This window comes from Cicer arietinum, chromosome 2, assembly GCF_000331145.2.
Source record: "Cicer arietinum cultivar CDC Frontier isolate Library 1 chromosome 2, Cicar.CDCFrontier_v2.0, whole genome shotgun sequence".
In the NCBI taxonomy this organism is placed as follows: domain Eukaryota; kingdom Viridiplantae; phylum Streptophyta; class Magnoliopsida; order Fabales; family Fabaceae; genus Cicer; species Cicer arietinum.
In genome coordinates, this window is record NC_021161.2 from 15,226,177 (window position 1) to 15,250,473 (window position 24,297).

General features: G+C 30.6%; 1 protein-coding gene across 1 annotated transcript; it reads left to right on the forward strand.

Annotated features, from left to right (window-relative positions):
* Positions 1-17,975: 17,975 nt before the first annotated feature.
* Positions 17,976-20,816, forward strand: LOC101505395 (ASC1-like protein). Its single transcript, XM_004490262.4, has 6 exons — positions 17,976-18,254; positions 18,335-18,564; positions 18,636-18,791; positions 19,128-19,313; positions 20,026-20,210; positions 20,462-20,816. Exons 1-6 carry the CDS (start codon positions 18,114-18,116, stop codon positions 20,491-20,493), a joined length of 930 nt encoding a protein of 309 aa, XP_004490319.1. The 5' UTR covers positions 17,976-18,113; the 3' UTR covers positions 20,494-20,816.
* The last annotated feature ends 3,481 nt before the right edge of the window (positions 20,817-24,297 follow it).

The window sequence follows — 24,297 nt, forward strand, 5'->3', positions numbered from 1 at the left end:
AGAAGCTCAATGATCATTGAAAATGTCTTATCAGTAGCACCACATAAAACTTTTATATGATATAGACGAACAATGAATGACAATTTGCTATATTTTGTGCAACCATTGTAAAGTTCTTGATTCCCATCTTCCATCAACTCTCTAACTTTTTTAAAATCCTCATAGCTTGCATCCTTTGCACCCATAGGGTGGTTACTATTAGGAATATTTGATCGCCCATCATCTTGAATTCCTTGATCATCTATGACACCAAATACGTCATTCAACATATCTTGCATTGGATATTGTCTATCTAATGCTTCTTTTACTTGGTTCACTAACTCAACATTGGATTGCGCACATTTTTCCCCATGCATGTACCAAAATGTGTACTTGGTTGGAAAACCCATTTGTAAGAGATGACTAGACACCTCAACTCTATCACCCTTATGACTAAATTTGCATGAAATACAAGGACACCAAATTTTCCCGTTCATTGCAGAATTTGAAAATGCAAAATCCAAAAATTGGTTTACTCCATTTAAGAACTCTTTTGAGCTCAATGGTTTATCAATCCAACTCTTATCAATCATAGTTGGATGAATCTGTTTTCATATTTGAATAAAATTATTAAGGCATTAAGGTATCAAATAATAATATAAAGAAATTAAATTTTACTGTTATACAATCATAAACTATACACACAAGCAATCTAACAAATTCTATTGCACATAGATCAAAACTTATATTCTAGAAAATTAGAAAGATAGATCAAAACTTAAGTTTTACAACAAATAAAAACTTAAGTTTATTATAAACTATAGTAACACATTCATAAGTGCAAGAAAAAAACATAGTACCCAACCAAGAGTAAATAAAACATACCAATTTTATTCCAGGACTTAGAGAACTCAGCAAAACGATTGCTCCCTGATGAATGCAATTGATACATACATGTATGTTAACTTTGGAACTTTTATAGAATAAACTATATAATAGTTAAGGATTACAGAATCAGGCAAGAATGGTGATAAAGAGCCTTTGCCAAAACAGAACTGGAATAATATGCATTTAAATAATTTCATAGTTTTCGTATCCTCAAACAACATTTAAATAACATAACTTGAAGATTAAAATCTCTAGCAGTTTTTAGGAAGCATATCAAAACAGAACTGGAAGATAATCACCAATTAAATTTCTAAAAAAACAGAACTTGAAGATTAAAATAAGAACCTGAAGAAGGAGCTGAATCGGTGCTGAAACAGTGGTGAAACAGTGGTGTTACGGCATAAAACGGAACGGTGGTGAAACGGTGCTGAAACGGTGTTGAAACGGTGCTGAAACGATGGAGAAACAATGGTGTTACGGCATAAAACGAAACGGTGGTGAAACGGTGCTGAATCGGTGATGAATCGATGCTGAAACGTTTCTAAAACGGCGGTGAATAGGATTTTAGGGATTTTTAGGGATTTACATGAAAGTTTAGTGTTGAGTTTTGGATTTTTAGGGTTTCAGATGGAAAAGAGGGAAGATGAAAAATAGAGCGAATCTGAAAAAAGAGGGAAAATGAAAACGAGCGAAAATGGAAAAGAGGGAGCGCGCTTCTTATAATGTTAGCCACGTTCATAACCGTGGCAAATTTTTTAAGTTACCTACAGTCATCGTGATCGTGGCTAAGTAACCGTGGCTAATCCCCGGTTTTCTTGTAGTGTATTTATTATTACGGTTTACGGGTTAACGAATTGTCGGGTAAAATGTTTGGATTGATTTGGTTTGGGCCTATTAGTAGGCTATAAAATATATTTGACCCAACTGTATTTTTATTTTATTTGTATGCGAAAGACCAATTTTGACCCAGATTTTTTTTTTAATCTATTTTGTAGACAATTATTAGACCCATTTTATAAACTTTGAATTTGGGCTACCCTTTCCAATTTAGTCACAGCTACAAACTCAAATTTTATGTTACATACTAATATCAAATTAAGCATATACTACTGGCTAATAGCTTAAAGATATCAATATAATGACATGCAAGTCCTAGTAAAAATACTCAACAATATGAATGTAAGCTGAGACACAATATCAAGTTACAAAAATCACGCACTAACTGATTGTTTAAGTTTTAATTTGAATCATGTCATGAAAGGCCACTAATTGTTTCAATGACTCTATGACAAATGACTATATTACAAATCTACACAAATTTTAGAGATGAAATTATAATTATCATCACCTTGTGATCTTTGCTGCACATCCTGAGAAATCAACAACAAATGCAAGTCAATATAAATAATTGCTAATAATGAGGATATAAATAACATTGAATAGACCAAACATAGTCATATTACTTTTCTCCTCCATGCTTAATGAATGATTATACAACTTACTACCACAATTGTTGAATTAGCTTGGAATTGAATATGTTATAAACATAAATCAAATTTTAGTAAAACACAAATGAAGGGATAAATTAGGAAAAACATAACAAAGAAAAGTCATAACAATGGCACCCCATCAAACATAATAGAGAAGTTCATTATTCTTACCACATCAAGCAGAAATCAGTAATAACAATGGCACCTCAAGCATCAAGACAATGAAGATTAATTTGAATTGAAAACACCTAACACAAAATTAACACCACAAACCAATTATATTTGTTTGATTGAATAATTACTAAGTAACAAGTATTAACTAAATGCATCTAATCATCGTAAAACTAAATTTTAAACAACGTGAAATTTAAAATAGCAACAGATAATTATGTGTGTAAGACCCATAGTTTTTAAATCCTAAATTATACAATTTTAGGATATCTGGTGTTGAAGTTCTTAGGCTTTTAGTCCAGTTTTTGGTATTTAGTGGGTTAAATGCCAAAAATATATTTATGGAAATTGGATTAAAATTATTTGCCGAAGAATAATTTATTTACGTTGCGAAGAATTGGACACCAGAGAGTTTTGTTAAAAATATCACTTGTCGCTGAAAATTTTATCTGTCAATTGAGTTACGACGAGAGTAGATATTTTTATCAAAATGGTTTGAGAAGTGATGATTTTCATAAATATCTAGATATTTAGGTATTTATTGGTTTAGGTTTAATTATTATATATATATATATATATTATATATATTATATTATTATTATTATTAGTAATATATATATGTATTAGAAAGGAATGAAAGGAAACAGAGAAAACCAAAAGTGTTTCCCTCCCTGCCTCGCGAGTTCACCCTTTTCTTCCTCCTTGCTTCTCTTTGCTTTTTCTTCCTTTTGCTTCAAGAATAGAAACCCAAGGCTTAGTGGGTAAGAAAGCAAGGATTTCCCAGCTTCATACTTCCTCTCTTCCTCTTTGATTCGAAAACGAAGAAAAACGGTTTTGAGATCCAAACACAAACCCCTCCGTTTCTTCAAGATCCAAGCTTCTTTTCTCGAAGAGATAGAAGGGAAAGTTGCTCACCTCCGTGCTACGGTGCTAGTGCACTAATTTGGAAGCGGCGTTGCGAGCGGAGATTTTACCGGAATTTCTCGCGGAACCGGAAACTCTCGATAAAGCTAACTTTGAGGTAAGGGCTCCTTCCAAAACTTCTAGTTGCATTAGGGACTTATCTGTGGTTGTGTGAGAAGGAATTTGTTAGGGTTTAATGTATCGATTTGGGGAAAAACGAAACTAATGCGTTTTGGGTAAAACCTTAGAGTTGGGTTTTGTTTATATTGATGAATGTTTCGTGGTAAATGAATTTGAAGTCATTGTGTATGATTATGAGTAAATGAAATTTGATGTATCTGGGTGTTATGTTGCGTTGATTCGCGTTCGTTGTATTTGGCGTGTCCATACTTGATGTTTTGTTAATTAGTGTGGTTGTTGTGAATTATGGTCTGAATGTGAGAGTATGTTCGAGTTTGTTTCCGTGGAATTTGAAAACCATTAGAGTTAAACGAGTATTAAAAATGGGGAATCTTTTAATACCTCGGTTTACTTAATGTGCATTTGAGGAAAAGGTTTAAGTTAACTGGGCGTTGAGAATGGGGAATCTCTTAATGTCTCGGTTACTTAACTATCGTTTTTGAAAATCGTTCCGGTAAATGAGTATTAAGAATGGGGAATCTCTTAATATGACTGTTTGCTTAACGTTTTGTTTTGAAAATCATTAAGTTAAATCGGTATTAAGAACGGGGAATCTCTTAATGACTTATTTAATTAATGTTGTTTGAAAGTCGTTTAAGTAAATGGGTATTAAAAATGGGGAATCTTTTAATACCTCAGTTTACTTAATGTGCATTTGAGGAAAAGGTTTAAGTTAACTGGGCGTTGAGAATGGGGAATCTCTTAATGACTATACAGACTGTTGTATTCGAATACAGACATGCTGTTTTTGCCACTGACTTACTGTGTAGTCGAATACAGACTGCTGTATTCGAATACATTTTGCTACTGACTTGCTGTGTAGTCGAATACAGACTGTTGTATTCGAATACAGACATGCTGTTTTTGCCACTGACTTACTGTGTAGTCGAATACAGACTGCTGTATTCGAATACATTTTGCTACTGACTTGCTGTGTAGTCGAATACAGACTGTTGTATTCGAATACAGACATGCTGTTTTTGCCACTGACTTACTGTGTAGTCGAATACAGACTGCTGTATTCGAATACATTTTGCTACTGACTTGCTGTGTAGTCGAATACAGACTGTTGTATTCGAATACAGACATGCTGTTTTTGCCACTGACTTACTGTGTAGTCGAATACAGACTGCTGTATTCGAATACATTTTGCTACTGACTTGCTGTGTAGTCGAATACAGACTGTTGTATTCGAATACAGACATGCTGTTTTTGCCACTGACTTACTGTGTAGTCGAATACAGACTGCTGTATTCGAATACATTTTGCTACTGACTTGCTGTGTAGTCGAATACAGACTGTTGTATTCGAATACAGACATGCTGTTTTTGCCACTGACTTACTGTGTAGTCGAATACAGACTGCTGTATTCGAATACATTTTGCTACTGACTTGCTGTGTAGTCGAATACAGACTGTTGTATTCGAATACAGACATGCTGTTTTTGCCACTGACTTACTGTGTAGTCGAATACAGACTGCTGTATTCGAATACATTTTGCTACTGACTTGCTGTGTAGTCGAATACAGACTGTTGTATTCGAATACAGACATGCTGTTTTTGCCACTGACTTACTGTGTAGTCGAATACAGACTGCTGTATTCGAATACATTTTGCTACTGACTTGCTGTGTAGTCGAATACAGACTGTTGTATTCGAATACAGACATGCTGTTTTTTTTGCTGAATGCTGAAACAGCCTTGTATTCGAATACAGAGATGCTGTATTCGAATACAACAATGTTGTTTTGTTAAAAACTTCATTTCTCAACCTTGTTTATGCATGTTTGGCATATGGAAACCCTTTTAAGGTGCATGCTTAGTTGAAAAGTTATTTTGGGCATTTAAAAACTTAATTGTTATGTGTTAACTGTTATTTTTTTTGGTTGGTGACCCTTTACAATTATTGTGGAAATCTGGGCTTTGCCCTCAGATGAGAGTCAGGACGGTCCTACCGGTTCGTACCCTACGGACGGGAATGGAGATGGGAACGCGTGACTGCAGTTACGTTAGGAGGATCTCACGGGGCGCGTGGAGATACTCAGGGTGTATAGCTTTTTGGTAGGATGATCAGATTAGGATGATGTATAGGGACTAGGTGTCCTTCTTTTTGGATTGGAGTATTTTTAGTTTGGAAAACTGTACTTATACTAATATTGTCAGTTTGACTTTTTACTTGAATGGGTTTCATGTACCATTTGTTATTGTGTAAATGTTTTGGATTTATAATTGGAGAAACTTTTCCGCTGCTTGTAAATTATAATGACTCAATTATTTATCCAAAGGCATTTCCTGATTTAATTCTCTGTTTTATTTTAATTCCTTTTGAAAAAAAAAATATACCATCGCTTTGAAAAACGGGGTGTTACAATGTGCATACCTGTAATGTATTTGATTAGGTCTATAAGGTGCTCTTCCTTTAGCCAGCCATAATAATGAGTCTAGAATTTGAAGGCAGAGTATGTATGTCTCTTGCTCTCTACATGCCAACGAAATGATTAATAAAATGACTCAAATGTCTAACAAAAACACTAAGACAACACCAACATTAAAATTTGACATAAATTGAAATATATTTGGATTTACCAGCATAGAAAAAATTAACATCATCAAGCTAAAACAACAGCATCTTTAATAAAGACTGAAAGAGCAGCATCATTAATAAATTTAAAGACAAAAAATAAGGCATTTTATGAGTATCAAATAAACATAAATAATAGATGGTAAAAAAGAATAAATGAAAAGTAAAAATCCACAAACTTTGCAAAATATGGGGTCAACATTGTCATTATGTCATAGAGTCAAACGTAGTGAGTCAAAAGTGTGATCCCAAAAAATTCAAAAAAAGTCAGACCTGAAATAGTTAGAACTAATTAATTAGTACAAAATCAAAAATTGAATTCGAATTCTCATCGATTTTAATCAAGCACAACAAGATGGTTGTGCCTGTGGTTGTGATGATGAGCCACCTGAAGTTTCATTTCCCAGTGATATACCTTGGAACTCTATAAAATAAAAACATCAAAGTTTATTAGAAATGTACACTTTTATGAATTAAAGCTAATTAAATATACATAAATAATTTTACCTGCTATAATTTCTTCAGAAAGTTCAACCTCTTCCATGATATTCAAGTCTTTGAAATAAGTAAAGGAATGTTTCAACCAATTTTGAGTACAAATTAATGTCCTGTCATTTCTAGTTATAGAGAGATCCTGAAGGTTTCTATTACACTACCTCTAGTGCTTAAAGCACTTTCAGACACAACCGTAGAAACCGATATGGGCTAGAATATCTTTAGCTATTAAGAATAAAACAGGTTATTGAGCTGAATTATGTTTCCACCAAGATATGATACCAAATTTATCACTCATTTCTGCACATATACTAGCAAGATACCCCTCAAGCTCATTTTGTTAGTCAATTGCATCTTTTTTCTTTTAAATGGACTTCAAATGCTTGTGCCCTTACCATTTGAGAAAGATGGACAACAACAACAAATATTTTATCATTAGAAACAATTTCACCGGCATTTAGATTTAGTTGAGATGAACTATTTTTTAGGTCATAAGTCTTCTTATACCAATTATACAGATTAGTTAAATTGTCTTTTATAGAGGTGAACAAATCTTTAGCAAATATTTCTTTAGTTGCATACATATCCTTAAAAGACCACTCAACATATTTTAACTTATAACGTGGATAAAAAATTACCCCAAAATACAACAGCTGATTTATTTTTTCTACATTTCCCCAATACTTTTCGTATTTTGCCATCATATCCACAGCCACATTAGCAAAAACAATATTTAAATTCAAAGAAGCAAAATCTATCCCATAATAGATTGCAGACATTTGGTTAATGTAACACCCTTTTTGTTAATTAATTAATTTAAAATCGTTAGTTTTTTTTATCCTTTTTTATTAATTTAGTGTGATGATAGTAAGATAATTATTCTTTGGATGTTTAATTATTTGATAAAGTATTTTCATATTAAATAATTTATTATTGGGATTTTTATTATTGACTAATTAAAACTCGTAGAAATATTTGTCTTAGAGTGAACAATGACCAAGCCAATTTTGACTAAGTCAAAATTGAATCACCCACACTACTATTTTTGTAACTATATTTTATAACATTTAGTTTATACTGTGTTCATTCAAATGTGTAACTAGCAAGAATAAATACATGAATGTCAATTAATTCTTAACGGTTGGTCATTGAATGACATTATTCCAATTTAATTCACTATTCATGTGTGCAATTAAACTCAATGAAGAGAATTACTCATTCTCTCTGATCAGCTTTATGCCTCCTTTATTAGTCACATACACTTCTCCTTCTTAGGACACGATTAAACTTACAGTAGAGGAAAATAAGTCATAATCACTCACACGCCATTACCAACACTACATTTATCTCAAATATTTTCTAAGTCACTCAAACAACCATCCTTACATTCCCTCGCTTTTTGATCAAATCTATAAACTTTTATTCATCTTGGTGAGATTTTCGAGGGCTATATAATGGTACGTGGAAGGAAAGCGTCCAAGGTAAGGGCTTTTTCCCCATGCAGAGTTAGGCTAGATATTAAATTAGCGATTCGTAAGATATTGATATGATGTTTGGATGTCTTAAAAGAAAAATATCGATTTTATTTTCATCGTAAAGAAATTAACTATCATGCTTTGATTGTTTCTTTTGAGTAATATCTCTATTTTGATGAAATTAATTATAGAGTTATATTTTTATTATCATACCTTGAGCAATATGTTTGTTGTGAAAGCGTTTAATGTCATACATGTTTTAGAGTACTTAATTATAAAATTATAATTTTTATAATGATATAATTATTAACATGTTTATTATGATGTATTTAATTTTAATTCTTGACTGTTGAGTATTTAAATTTTAAAACTTGACTTTTATGAACAATATATGTGTCTTGATGAAATTGATGAAAATTTTATATTTTTAATTTTAACAATATGAGAAATTGATTATTGAATGCATTAATGAATAGTTCATTTTTAAAATGCTGAAAGTTTTATAGTAAAAGGAATGAAATTTATGTTGTTATTGTATTCTTGGTGATATGAGTTTTAATTTTTATCAATAACACGTAGTGATTTTTGGAGATGGTTGTTCACATTTGATGTGTTGAAGTTATTGAGTTCTAACCATGAACATCAATGATAACGTAAATTTGATGTTTTATGTAATTTAAAAGAAATTAATCTGGAATAATTTGTATTTGTGGTTGTCTAAGTGGCTGGTGATCTATGGTTTGAATAGTTTTCTTTGTAGTTGCCTAAGTGGCTGGTTATTTGTGTTATGATTTTTCTTTGTGGTTGCCTAAGTGGCTAGTGTTTTGTACATTTCGAACATCATTATCATTGTCATGACATACCATATGCATCTTTGTGGACGCCTTAGTGGTTGGTTTAATTTTCCCCATTGATATGGGTGACTTCTATGTGGACGGCTTAGTGGCTGGCTATATCCGGATCATATATATTTAGGACATGCATAAATTACATATATTTTATTGTCATTGTTATTTTTATATAATTATTTGTTCTAAGGTGAGTTGCTACATTTTTGATACAAGTGTTTCTCTGTCAAACTGTCATTTACAACCAAATTTAAAATATGTGCACAACACCTCATGTGAAAAAATTCACCATCCCCCATCAACTCATTCATGTTTTTAACGTTTTTCTTTAAAAGTGTCACTACTACATAATTAGATGATGCATTATCAACTGTTATTGATAACACATTTCAAATTCCCCGATCCTTTAAAACTTCTGCCTTTTTACTTACGGTTACACTCTTGTGGTTAGAGATAACTGTGAAGCTAATTATCCTTTTTTGATAATTCCATTGATTATCCACAAAATGTGTTGTAAGAGTCAAGTAATTAAGGTTTTGGATTGATGTCTAACAGTCAGTAATAAGGGTCACCCTATTGCAATCAAATTTAAAGAAAGCTTTCAACTTAAATTTTTCATCCAAAAAAAAACTTAAAACAATCTCTAGCTATTGTACACCAAGATGGAATGGTAAATTGGGGCTTCATTGTTTTACACAAGTATTTAAATCATTCACCCTCAATCTCCTTAAATGGTTGTTCATCTAACACCACAAAAACGGAAACTGCCCTACGACAAGCTTCAAGGTTAAATCTACTACTAGTTGGAACTAAATCAGATCCCTCAACGGATGGAAATGTAAGAATTGTATGGGTAGGGTTGTTTAACACAAGAAGTTATTTTTTGACACATTTGTTAATGTGTTTGTTCATGTTAGTGGTACCATGAGATTTAGAGTCACAAAAATACCTCTTGCAGTAGTGTTTACACGCTGCAGTATCAACGTCACAATCAAGTACTCTGTTGAAATGTTCCCAACAGTTTGATGATTGTCTAGGCCCACTTGCATTAGATTTTCTCTTCTTTGTTTCTTGGGTATTATCCAATAAAGGTTTAGCATCATTAGTTATTGTTGCTACTACACCACTTTTATTATTGTTGATATTTTGAGTAGATACATTTTGACTAGGCTGGTCCATCACTGAAATAATGAACAAGCCTTAATGAATAAATATCAACCACATTAAAGTTCAATATTTAAGGGATTGTAAGTTATTATTTAAGGGATTGTATTAAGATTTATGGATTTATTATTATAAAAATTTAAGTGGTTATAATAGTATTTAAAGAGTAGTATTTTGATATTAAAAGGTTGAACTAATATTTATATGGGACAATTATTTAATAAAGGGGTGGTATTGAAAAAAACTGAAAAAATTGAAGCTATGTTCTAAAATTATACATTACATTTACAAAAAAAAGTAATGTACAATACATTTTAAATTTTTAAAAAAAAAAACAAAGGCATGCATTTCTACCATAAAAAAAAAAAAGAAAAAAGAAAAAAAGGAGAAGCAATTAACATATTGAAAAAAAAAAAACAAAGGCATGCATTTCTACCATAAAAAAAAAAAAAGAAAAAAGAAAAAAAAGAGAAGCAATTAACATATTGAAAAAAAACAGAAGCATACACACAACAAAATACAATAATTTTTGCATACTTACAAAAACACTTAAAAAAAACAATAGTTATGTATACTTACAAAAACAGAAACATACTTAAAATAAACATAATCATAAAAAAAATAGAATCATATAAAAAAACATAATCATACATTTAGAAAAAAACCAAAACATGCATTAAGAAAAAAAAAACATACATTACAGTTAGAAAATTCAGAAAGCATATCTTAAACTATAAAAAAAAAAAAAAAAAAAAAAACATAATCATACATTTAGAAAAAAACCAAAACATGCATTAAGAAAAAAAAAACATACATTACAGTTAGAAAATTCAGAAAGCATATCTTAAACTATAAAAAAAAAAAAAAAAAAAGTGAATTATGCAATTAGTAAAAACAGAAGCATATATCACATAAAAAAACTGAAAAATAAAAAATAAAATTGGTGAAAGAAAACAACTCTTGAGAAAGATTGTAACATTTGGTAACTTAACAGATGCATTGGTGGTGTCGGCAATGAAAGTTTGTTTCTTTGAAATCCAAGAAATTGCACACCCACAGAGGTTGAAGATCTATCCACTTGTGGAAGCATAATCCTCAACATGATTTACCCAACTAATAGTTGTATATCATTCCAAAACTGAAGGATATCAACTATAGATTAAATTATAGTTAATTGTTTCTTTCAAATATTTTAATACTTTGTTAATAGTATATCAATGTTTATTTACTTGAATTGCTTGCATACCGACTTAACTTTCTAACAACATATGCTATATTAGGTCTAGTACAAGTCATGACTTACATCAAGCATCCAATTATCTTTTATATTCTTGATAATGTTGACCAACTATCACCAAACCATGACACTTTTTTCATTTAATCTTTTTCTATTGTATCGCTTACAATTGATAAGTATCTCAATTATCACATACACAAACTTTTATGTTATTCTATCTTTTACTATATTTAATAAGCATCTCAATTTAAAATTCTAATTATCTTTTCAATTTATCCAAGTTCAAGATATAATACATTGAATGCATTAAATATATATTGTCACAAGCTAACAAAAATTGATCATAAATTTTTTTCATAATTAAATATTATAAGGTGGGTCCAAACATGTAAGTCATCTACTCCTTAACAAATAAGAATATTTTTCATTTCTATTAAAGAAACTATATCTTCATAGTTATATTATAACTAATACATGCATCATAAATTCTATTTGTTAATTCAAGTTTCATATTTAAATATTTTATATGGTAAATCCAAATAAATATCACAATAGAAAACAAACAATGAATAAAATCATTAAGATTTTATGTTACTTTCTTCCATGAGCATTTGTCCAACTTACAATAATTTTAAAATATATACCCAAATAATTTTTAATTTAAAAATAAGCAAGAAATTGACAGATATATTTATACTATCATGCACATATAAATTGTCATAAATAAATCTCCATATTATTATATATGCAACTAATTGTATTTATTTATATTATATATGCATTTCAATCATGAATATAATATATAAATGTATTAACACTAAATAACTTCTGGTGCCCAACCATGAATTTTCATATGATTATTTTCAAGACTTTAATTAAATTTTAAAATCCAAACAAGCAAAATTGATGCATAAACCATATTAAATTCACGTACTTGAATATATTTTAAATCATGCATATCAATCCAACCACATGTTAAATTTAACATAAACAAATCTAATTACTTTGGAGAATCAAATATAAATTTAAAACTTCAAACATATCATATATATTCATATAAATTAAATGTGTACCTTTCACCATGGTCAAGAAAGTCTATCTCCTTTAAAAGTTGAAGTCATTAATAAATTTGATAATCGAAAATCGAACCTAAAGATCTTTTGTTGGGGGTATGCTGCAAATCTTGATCAAGAAGATGATAAAATTGATGATGATAAATGTTCTACAAAGAAATTCTGAAGCTTGTGTGTATCACACTAAGTTTTAGGTTCGATTTGCCCCCACCAATCTATATATATCGGATGCAAATGGGTTAACCGGTGAATCCTCTTCAGGATACTTTGGAATTCTTGAAGTGAATTGCACATTCACATCAAACCTATCAATCAATGATAGTTTACAGAATAAAGTTCCTTCAATTACTCTCGTGCAATAGAGAAAAAAAAAATGACTCAGAAGTACTTTTGACAAAAAATTAATTCATGTAACATGAATTTTTTTTTCTTATTCTTTATGCCTCTAAAGTATCTGTTTTTATAGAGATACTCATACCAATTACTGAAAGAAAATAACTCTTGAACACATATCAATTGGTGAAAGAAAACAACTCGTGAGAAAGATTGTAACATTTCGTAACTTAATAGATGCATTGGTTTGAATTAAACCCAAGCATGGCAACCACTTGAGCAAGTGATACATTAAGTTATTTAATTTTGTTACATAAATATAGCTATTAGAGAATTCCAAATATATTTTGGAAATTCCCCTCACAACTCAAGCATACGTTTAGAAGAAAAAAAAAGCATGCATTAAGAAAAATAATAATAACATACATTACAGTTAGAAAATTCAAAAGCATATCTTACATTATATATATATATATATAATATAAAAAAAAGGGAATCATGCAATTAGCAAAAATAGAAGCATACATCACATAAAAAAACTAAAAAACAAAATTAACCATACACGTACTTATAGTAATTAACATACACTAAAAAAAACAATAGCTGTGTACTAAAATTATACAACACATTTTGGAGAGGGAAAAATATAAGCATGCATTTAGAAGGAAAAAAAAAAACAAGAATACATTACATTTAAATAAAAACAGAAGCATATATTTAAAGTAAAAAAAATATACATTACATTTAGAAGCATGTATTAAAATATAAACAGAAACATATATTAAACTAAAAAATAATGAGAGAGAGAATAATGCATTTAGGAAACACATATTATACATCACCAAAACACAAAAAAAACTGAAATCGAAAAAGGAAAATCACGCATAAACATACATTTAGTAATTACCATACATTTAAAAAAGCAATAATTATATTCTAAAATCATAAATTACGTTTAAATAAGAAAGTAACATATAATACATTTAAATAAAACAAAAGCATGCATTAAAAAAAAATATAAGTATACATTACATTAATAAATAAATAAATAGAAGCATGCATTTACGGGGAAAAAATTAAGCATATTTAATAAAAATAAATAAACAAACAAAAATTGAAGAAAGAAACTTAAGTATACACTTACAGTTCTATTGCTCTATACCTCCTCGTTGGCTAATGGGGTTATGACTTCTTAATTCATTTTTCTAAGTCAAAATATCAAAAGGAAAAGTTAAAAATCAATCATAACATTTTTAATAGATATAACACATAAACTTAATCTAACAACATGAGACAAAAAAATAAGATAAGAAAAATATTTCCAAATAATGAATATAAATGATAACCTTCAAGAAAAAAAAATCTAACAAATATTAAATAAATCAAAACAAATAACTCCTAAAAATATAGCATTACAACATTAACTAAAATAGTTAAAAATATATACATATAAATTGAAAATATAACCTTAAAGACAACTCTAAGTTAAACACACTGAATCCTACTTAACAAAATAAATAAAAAATCATAAAAGACCCAAAAGAGAAACTTAAAAAACCCAAAACAGATTCAAAAATCAAACCATGAACAAAAACAAAATTCAACATATTTAAAATGTCAGAAAAATCATAAAACTCAAAACAAAATCAGAAACCCTAAAAGACCTATTATTCAATAAATACTAATAAAAAAAATAAGAAACCATAAAAGATCCGAAAAAAGATACCCTAAAAGACCCAAAATAAATTTGAAATCAAAACTTCAACAAAAAGTAAAATTTCAGAAAAATCATAAAACCCAAAACAAAATCAAAAACCCTAAAATACTTTTTAAGCAATATATACTAACCATAAATAAGGAAATCATAAAAGACCCAAAATAGAAAACCTAAAAGAACAAAAACATATTCAAAAATTACATTATAACAACAACAAAAGTTCAACAAATTTAAAATGTCACAAAAATCATAAAATCAAAAACAAAATCAGAAACCGACCCATTATACAATAAATACTAACGATAAAAAAAGAAACCCTAAAAGACCCAAAACAAAATAAAAAATTAAACCCATAACAAAAACAAAACTTCAAAAAAAATTAAAATATGAGAAAAAGCATAAAAGAAAAAAAAAAATAAATAAAAACCCAAAACAGATTCAAAAAATCAAACCAAGAACAAAACAAAACTTCAACAAATTTAAAATGTCAAAAAACTCATAAAACCCAAAAGAAAAAAAGAAACCCTAAATACCATTATACAATAAATACTAATCTTTTTGTTCTTAGTGACGATAAATGATAGTGACAACGACAAACTAGAGGTGGCTACAATTCAAATCAAAATAGAAATGATGGAGATCACGTGAAAGATTTGTGGCTGCGCGGCGAAGACAATGGTTGTCACGACCCGAAAATTAAATGTCGTGATCGGCGCACAAGCTATACTCCTAGCCTGGAAAGCCTACCAACTAACTTAACAATTAAACAACTAACTTTCAATTCAGTCACAAATTTAAAGAACATAATCTAGTTGTTTAGTACACCTCCAAAAAAAAAACCTCTAGACTTCAAAATAGCTGCAAATTACATTAGACTCGACATATTTTACAAAAAATTGGTCCTCGATCAAAGAGGCCTACCAAAAAGAAATATGTTGAAACTTGAATCTAATAACAGATTTCTACTCAGCTGCATGTGAATCTGAAAAAATAAACATAAAGGGTAAGTCACAAAGATTTAGCGAGGAGACAAGAACCACCATCAATTAGAAGGGAAACACAAAAAGGCACGAATAACTACTTTGCAATTGGACAACAATTATGTTAAACAATATTACTTAAAAATCTAGAAAATTCTAAATTTAAATATATACACATATATAGTCATTAAACTTATAATTTAACCGTTCGAACATAAATATTAAAAATCCAGTTAATAACGAAGCGAAATCAAAATGAACAACCTTAAAATCATCATAAAAATCAAACAAGTAACAATACGAAATTTTTAGAACCAAGAGACGACTTTATCTCACTGATAGCCCTTTCCTCCTAAGGGTGACCTTTCCCTTAGGGGTGGCTCCATCTAACGGATATCCCTCTCCTCTCAATCCCGCAACGCAACATCACGTATCAATTTGGGAGCTTACATCTCGTTGATAGCCCTCTCCTCCTACGAATGGCATTTCTCATAGGGGCGGCTCCATCTAACGGATAACTCTCCCTAATCAAAATGAAGTAACAGGTGCACCTAACGGAGTTAACGATTTAATAATTATAACAACGATTTCACAAACACGTATTTAAAATCATTTCATCGTAATTCATGGAAAACATATTCAATCGCATAACAATTCAATATCTAAATACTTTAACTCGTAAATCAAACTAATAACATATTATATAACAATGACCATTAAATTAAATAATTGACGAAATCGAGATAAATTTCAAATGTTGTGTTCCTCAAAATTTTCAATAAATACTTTAATATAGAAAACAAGTAAAATAATAGTAATAGCATTATAAAAAAAATATATGACGATGATCGTCGTCAACTCACAACTATGGAGAATCGTCTAATTTTGCTCTCCAACAACTCTCAAAGTAGCCGACAGGGTCTCAGTTGACAAATCTGAGTATCAAAAAGAAAGGGAAAAATAAATTAGAAAAAAAATGAGGTGATGTGGTAAAGGAAGTTTAGTTTTTATTTAATTATTATTATTATATTATTATTATTATTATTATTATTATTATTATTATTATTATTATTATTATTATTATTATTTTAACACGTGCGTGTTAGTGGTGGCTAGGGTTTCTTAGTGAATGTTGAGTTGAGTTATGAGTGAGAGTGAAAATTAGGGTTACTAAAATCTGAATGAATGAAGAGAGAGTAGAGACTAGAGAGTGATGAGTGAGGTATGGGTGAAAATTAGGATTTAGATTCTCTACCTTTCTATCTATCTCTCTCAACATTTGTTTTCTCTCTCTTGATTCTCTCTCCATCCTAAACATTACACTCTCCGATTTCATCACAAAATTTTCCTAGAGTTACTCTACCTTTAACAACTCAAAGGTAGAGAATCCAAATCCGTGAAAATTAGGGTTACTGAAATCTAATGGGTGAGGTATGGATGAAAATTAGTGTTACTGAAATTTGATGGGTGAGGTATGGGTGAAAAAAATGGGCTCAAGTTATTGGGCCTTTTCAGTTTAAGTAGTATAACTTTTTAATTTTTAATAATATATTGGATTAAGCGAGTTCGGGTATCCGCAGTCAAAATATCATAAACCAAACCTGCACATTAATTTATTTGATTCAATTTTTTTCTTCTTCCTTTTACTTATTTCTTTCTTTTTTTATTTATTTATTATTTTTAGTTACAATTGATATTTTCTTTTCATTGAAGTTTGTACAAGGTGATTGTGGTCATATAATAATTTGAGAGGAGAGAGAAACAAAATATCTCATTTTTACTTTCTCTATGTATTTTGGAGGATTTAGAGGAGACGAGGACGGAGAAGGGAGGGCACCACTAATTCACATAATTGGTCTCTAATTTTAATTGCAATCCTTCTATTTCATCAATTTACATAATTGGTCTCTAATTTTAAAATTCAACATTTTAGATTTATCCCTTAAAATTTTTAATTAAAATAAAATTTTTGAGATAAGACATCCAACCTAATAATATCAGCATTTGATAGTTAAGTTAGGACTTAAGAATTTTTATTTAATATACTTTAGATGATATATAATATTGGATTAATTAAATTACAAAATAAATAACTTCAAAAATCAAAATTAAATTTTTAAAAATTTCTACTGCAATTTTATGATACTAATCATTGAACATTATTGCATTATATTTCCTGTTGTTTAAAATATATTTTGAAGGTAAAAATAGTACAACGAGAGTTTTACACATTAATATGATGACCGAATTATAATTGAATGATTAAAACATTCTCGTAATATACTACTATTTTTAATTAAAAAACTGGAGGAAGAGACCAATTCCATAATTCAACGAATTGATAAGATAGATGATAAAAAACCGTAACCATATTGAGAAAAGTGTTTCACCTTGGAAAAAGAGACAAATCTGGTTCTTTTCCCCCATCCGTTTATTAATTATAGTTGATGTTGTGTTCCTTCCTTCCATTCCAAGCTGATAGTTGACTACTATTCATTCATTATTGGCAACTAGTAACACAATATCCGTGATTGTACACACAGACACTTAACTCTGCAGCAAGCGTTACCTGTTTGTTTGTTTGTTTGTTTCCGGTGGCAATGGGTTCGGTACTTGAACAACTCACCTCCCTTGACTGGCAACAACAATCTTACCCTGCTTTTCCTGATTTCTTCCTTTTACCTTTCTTCGCTCTCTTCTTCCCTTCCCTTCGTTTCCTTCTCGACAGATTTCTTTTCGAGGTACTCAATATCTTCCTTTCTTCGTTCGATCACTTTTATTTTACATATCATAATTCACAACCACAACACACCATTTGCAGAAAGTGGCAAGACGATTGATATTTGGAAAGGAACATGGGGTGCTTGATTTTCATACAGATGATAGAAGAAAGAAGATTAGGAAATTTAAAGAATCAGCATGGAAATGCGTATATTTTCTATCTGCAGAGATTTTTGCACTGTCTGTAACATATAATGAGCCTTGGTTTACTGATACAAGAAATTTTTGGGTCGGGCCAGGGAATCAGATATGGCCAGATCAAAAGATAAAGTAAGATTGTTATATATATGCCTAATTATTATTGTTGTTTTCAGTTGCAATTTTAATTTATTCTTCTTTAGATTGAAATTGAAGGGGCTGTATATGTATGCTGCTGGATTTTATTCATACTCCATACTTGCTTTAATATTCTGGGAAACAAGACGCTCCGACTTTGGGATTTCAATGACACATCATGTTGCTTCTCTCAGTCTCATTGTGTTATCCTACATATATAGGTAAGATTTCATTGTCCCTTTATTTTTCTTGTCATCCAAGCATTTTGATATAAGTCATGTAGAGGATTTTTTTTTTGTAATTGTTAAATTTGTTTGAATTTAATTCATTTTGAACTCCTTATCTGTTAAAAGAGTTAAATCTGTCAAAATATTCATGTTTGTGACGAGAAAGTGAGAGAATAAAATGGACGTAAATCATTCATACTGTATAAAATGAGTGTATTGTGGACTTAATGCTTGCAATAATTCTATTTTAGCTAAATTTACTTCACTATTAAATTTTGATATTTTCGTGCACTATATATATTTTTTGCTTATTATGTTCAATTCACTCAGGTTTGTTCGTGTTGGATCAGTTGTTTTGGCCCTTCATGATGCAACTGATGTGTATTTGGAGATAGGGAAAATGTCCAAATACAGCGGCGCTGAAACAATAGCTAGCTTTGCATTTATTCTTTTTGTTTTGTCTTTCACCATACTACGCGTCATTTACTACCCATTCTGGGTTCTTCGAAGTACAAGGTTTGTGTTAAATCAGTTCCTAGTTAACATTTTGTTTTCATTATTCCACCTGTAAAAATTTCCCTGTTTTGCCTCTGATTGTTTATCTTGGTGAAATTATATAATTTTGGAAAGCATTTAATGGAAGTTAAATGTTTGCAAATTTACATTTAAAGGATGATGAATTTACCTTAAATGTGTGGAAAATGATCTTAATGATTTACGTTATGTACTTTTTTAGGAATTATATAATGACTTAATGAAGAATTTGTAATTTTTGATAGTTTGTCAAGCAAAGAAATATAGTTTGGATTAGCTTCTAACTTCTTGAAGCCATTTAATTAGAGTAATTCATTCATAGTTCTTCACTTGCAAAAACAGTTCTTGTAAGTGTTTAAGGACAATTTAAACAAGGGAGTTTCTGAAAAAAATTTGCTGCAAAAGTTGATTCCAACTTATACAGAACCATTATTTAGAAAACTTATAGGTATCGCAAGATTCTTTTACTACTTCTTTTCTACAAGTGAAAAATTGAGAAATGTATCCAAACTAACTTTTATGTCATCCATTCATATTTTGCTGATTCATACTGATAGGCCATGTCTAAGTCCTTTAAAAGTTTGTGAATCTCCTGCAGTTTATCATGTAATTAAGCCTAAAAGTAACGCTAGAGCTGTCGATTGTTCACATGTCTTTTTATTCCTCTGTAATTGTTTTCTTCTTTTATTTGCAGCTATGAAGTTGTTGTCACCTTGAAATTGGAAAACCATTGGATGGATGGTTCAATATATTATTATGTATTCAATACTCTTTTATTCTGTTTGCTTGTTCTTAATATTTATTGGTGGGTGTTGATGCTTCGAATGCTTGTTGGTCAAATCCGCGCAAGAGGAAAAGTTAGTGAAGATATTCGATCTGGTAAGTTGAAAGATTTGTTCCGCATATGGCTTTTTAGTGTGACTTTTTTATTGGAAAAGATACCAGCTGCAATAGTTGATCCTTCTTAAAATCTGAATGGAATTAATTATATAACAAACAATTAGAAAATCTTGATGTTGAAGTCCCATCTACATAGCAGTAGTTTTAGCAACAATGGCTTTAGTACGTAAAATGTTTAACTGGTTGTCTGATTGTAAACTGCTGCTCTTCACATTTTCTTTTATATGCAGATTCAGAAGATGAACATGAACATGAAGAATGAGCATGAAAACAAGATTAACTATAGTCACAATTTGTTTGAAATGGTTTCAAGTTGTTTTACACATACCCTAGGTATCAAGTTCTTTCACATTTGGTTTCTATGAGGTGTCAACTCAGTGGATACATCCCTCGATGACAGTTGTAAAATGGTCATTAGTAATACTTTGATTAATGATATTGTCACATTGTATGATGACTAGAGTAAAATTGAGGACAATGTAAAATTCACCAAAAATAGTGTATATAAACATAAAGCTGCTTGTACAAATTATTTCTGCTACTAGAGAGTTGAATTATGTCAGAAATGTTCCATACAGATCAAAATTTTGAGCCTCTATTTCATACTATGTTTCAATAATCGACGTATGTAATTTATTGTGCTAGCATTACCTCATATTGTAAGCTCACAGCAATTTGAGGTTCAACTACGGTTTGAGCCAATATTGCCATCACTGATGTCATGCCTCCTGTCACTAGCAAAACTGCCTTATATGACCATATCTGAAACTTCATTATACCTTACAACCTTTCCCTGTAGAGTACGAAACCAATGGAATGGAGATGCATTAGCCATGAATTCGATGGTTTTATAAATCCATGGAAGCTGAATTGCTACCCGCAGAATATATGTGAATTTGTAAGAACTGGATATTGGAGTATAGTACAGGTTATTATTTATGGATTAGGTTATAGTTAGTAAAAAGTTAGAATTTCTAATATCAATATGTTACAAATTTATAAATTAAGCAAATTAGTGTCAAATAGTTTAGTCCTTCAAATTTAAATTTATAAATTAGCAAATTATTGCCTTAAACTAAAGAATATTAATCAATAATTACAAGACATACATTGAACAATTAAAATTGTGGTGCAAAATTTGAAGGACTATATTGACGGGTCCTTATAATTTTAAGAATTGAAATACTTATTTACTATAAAAAAGACCTCCATTTCCTAAGAGTTTCATCCATTTGTGACTTTTTTCTAAAGAACATCTATTGTTACTCTTTGTTGTACTCAAAACTCAGTAAATATTTTGCTTATTTTCTAAGGCCTTCATCCTTTATTATCTTTCATTTTTGGGATTGACTTTTGGTTTCTACATACCATATTTACAAGTCAAAGTCTCTTGTCTCAATTTCATTTCATTCTCTACAATCTTCATTGTTGTTCTCATTTTTGTGCTCTATGGCGCTATCTCTGACCTTGTGTATGTCGATTCTCTACCAGTCTATTGTGCGGTGATGTTGGGTGTGACGGGGCAATGCAACAATGATGACGTGAATCTCTACGTCCTTGTGCTTGTGTGATTGCAGTTCTCTTCTTCATAAGTCTAAGCAAATACATTATATCTAATGTTTCTTTTGATAAAATCTCACACTATTAGCTTTCAAGCTTATTACTTCAAGTGCAAGAAAATAGAAAAGTAGAAAGTATATGAGTTGTAGGACTTGTTATTGAATGATTGAAGTGTGATATTTATACATGATTCATTCTAACTGACCTTTAACTACCTAACTAACTAATCAAGTGGTTAATTAGTTAGTAATTACACACAATCAATGTTTAACTTGAATTACAAAACTTTCAATACCAAAAACGTTCTCGGTTTATTTTGACTTTCCTAGAACATTCTTGATTTCTAACACTTTCCCTTAATTCAAGTTTCTAAGTGATTTTACACTTAGTAATTTTCTTAACTCTTCAAATCTACTTGTCCTCAAAGCCTTGGTCATGATATCATCCAATTGAACTTCAGTTTTCTAATAAATGAGCTTCAACTTGCTTCTTCCAACTTGAACTTTTAAGAAATGAAACCTTGTCTCAATGTATTTGCTTCTTCCATGAGACATAGGGTTCTTTATTAGATTTATTGCTGAAATGTTGTCTATCATCAATGGAATTTGCCTGCATACATTCAGCTTCAATTCTACTGTCAATGATTCCAACCACAATGTTTGGCAAGTTGCATAGCTGCCAGCAATATATTTAGCCTCTCATGAAGAAAGTGTTATCACTAGCTACTTTTTTGAGCTCCATGCTATTGGAGATTTCATGAATTCGAACACATAGCCTAAAGTGCTCCTTCTATCATTCTTATCTCTACACCAATCTGAATCTAAATACCCAACCAAATCTCCATTTTCTTGCTTTAAATTTGTTGCAAACAAAATTCCATGCTCTATTGTGCCTTGAACATATCTCATGATTCTCTTAACTGCCATCCAGTGAGAATGCTTGGGTCTCTCCATGAATCTGCTTACCACGCCTACTATAACAAATATTAGGTCTTGTATTGCACAAGTATCTTAGGGAACCCACAACCTGCTTGAATAGAGTTGAATCAGCCAGCTCTTCTTCAATTTCTGTTTCCAGCTTTGCATTCACTTCAATGGGTGTGACAGTAGGGTTGCAACCAGCTATATTAAAATTTCTCAAGATCTCTCTAACATATTTCTTCTGGTGTATCAACAATCCTTCTTCAATCTCATTAAACTCCATGTCCAAAAAGCAGTTTAGTTTGCCCAAGCCTGTTATTTTAAACTCATCTTTCATGATCTCTTTGAATTCTGCAATTACCTTTCTGCTGCTGCAAGTCACCAATAAGTCATCAACATATATGCACAACATGATCATTGCATGCCCTCCATTCAGTGTGCAATGCTTCACATAAACTCCATACTCCACTATGCATTTGATGAATCCAATGCCAATAAGAAATTAATCAATTATTTTGTTCCAAGTTCTTGGTGCTTGCTTCAAACCATATAGAGCTTTCCTAAATCTGAGCACCTTATCCTCCTTCCCCTTAATCATAAATCATGGTGGTTGAAAGACATATACCTCTTCTTCCATCCATCAATTCATAAATGCAGATTTCACATAAAGTTGGCACATCAACCAACCCCTAGCACATGTCAGTGCTATCACAAGCCTGATTGTCTCAATTATGGCCATTGGAGCAAACACTTCAGAGTAGTCTATACTTGCCTTTTGCAAGAATCCCTTGGCAACCAATCTAGTTTTGTACTTAGCAATTGTGCCATCTGGATTCAACTTCAATTTGTAGACCCACTTTACTCTAATCTGCTTCTGTTTTGGAGGCAAATATGTCAAATACCATGTTTGATTCTTATTAATTGCATTGATCTCTTCCATCATTGCTTTCTTCCAAGATCCTTTCTTCAATGCTTCTTTAATATTCAAAGGTTTTGTATATGCAAATAAGGAAAAATGCACTAGATCTCCACTACTGTCAATTTCATTATCATTGTATACTTCAAATTCTCTTAAATGTGTAGGTGGTTGCCTTGCCCTCTGAGATCTACTTGATTCTATCATTTCTTCAATTCTATCTTGCTTGGTCTGATGGACATCTTGCATTTTTAAAGGAATCTGAGTAGGGTGACTTGTGTTGCTAGTCACTTGTTCCCAGTCCCAGTGTTGGCTGTTGGTCTTCTGTTCTAGGTGCTATTGGCCTTTTGCTTCCAGTCCCAGTTTTCTTGCTCAATGATTTTCACATCTCTAGTAACTACCACTTTGCCCATGATAGGATCATACAGTTTGTAGGAACCTGTTGGATGATACCCACAAGATCATGGCTTCACTCTTGTCCTCCAACTTTCTTCTTTTTTGGTTTGATACGTGTTTAAAACATAGAGCACTAAATGTTCTCAAATGCCCTACTACTGGCTTCCTTCCACTCCATATCTTATATGGTAGTTTCTTTTTCGGACGTTTATTAAGAATATTAGGCAGCAGTTGATGCAGCCTCTCCCCAGAACTTGTGTGACAGTCCCTTCTC

What these genes read in the sequence shown, in the direction of transcription:
- LOC101505395 (XM_004490262.4), top strand. Translation starts at nt 18,114, where the DNA reads ATGGGTTCGGTACTTGAACAACTCACCTCCCTTGACTGGCAACAACAA. An exon ending in TCGACAGATTTCTTTTCGAG is followed by an intron (nt 18,255 to 18,334) that starts GTACTCAATATC and finishes CACCATTTGCAG; the next exon opens with AAAGTGGCAAGACGATTGAT. An exon ending in GTGTTATCCTACATATATAG is followed by an intron (nt 18,792 to 19,127) that starts GTAAGATTTCAT and finishes CAATTCACTCAG; the next exon opens with GTTTGTTCGTGTTGGATCAG.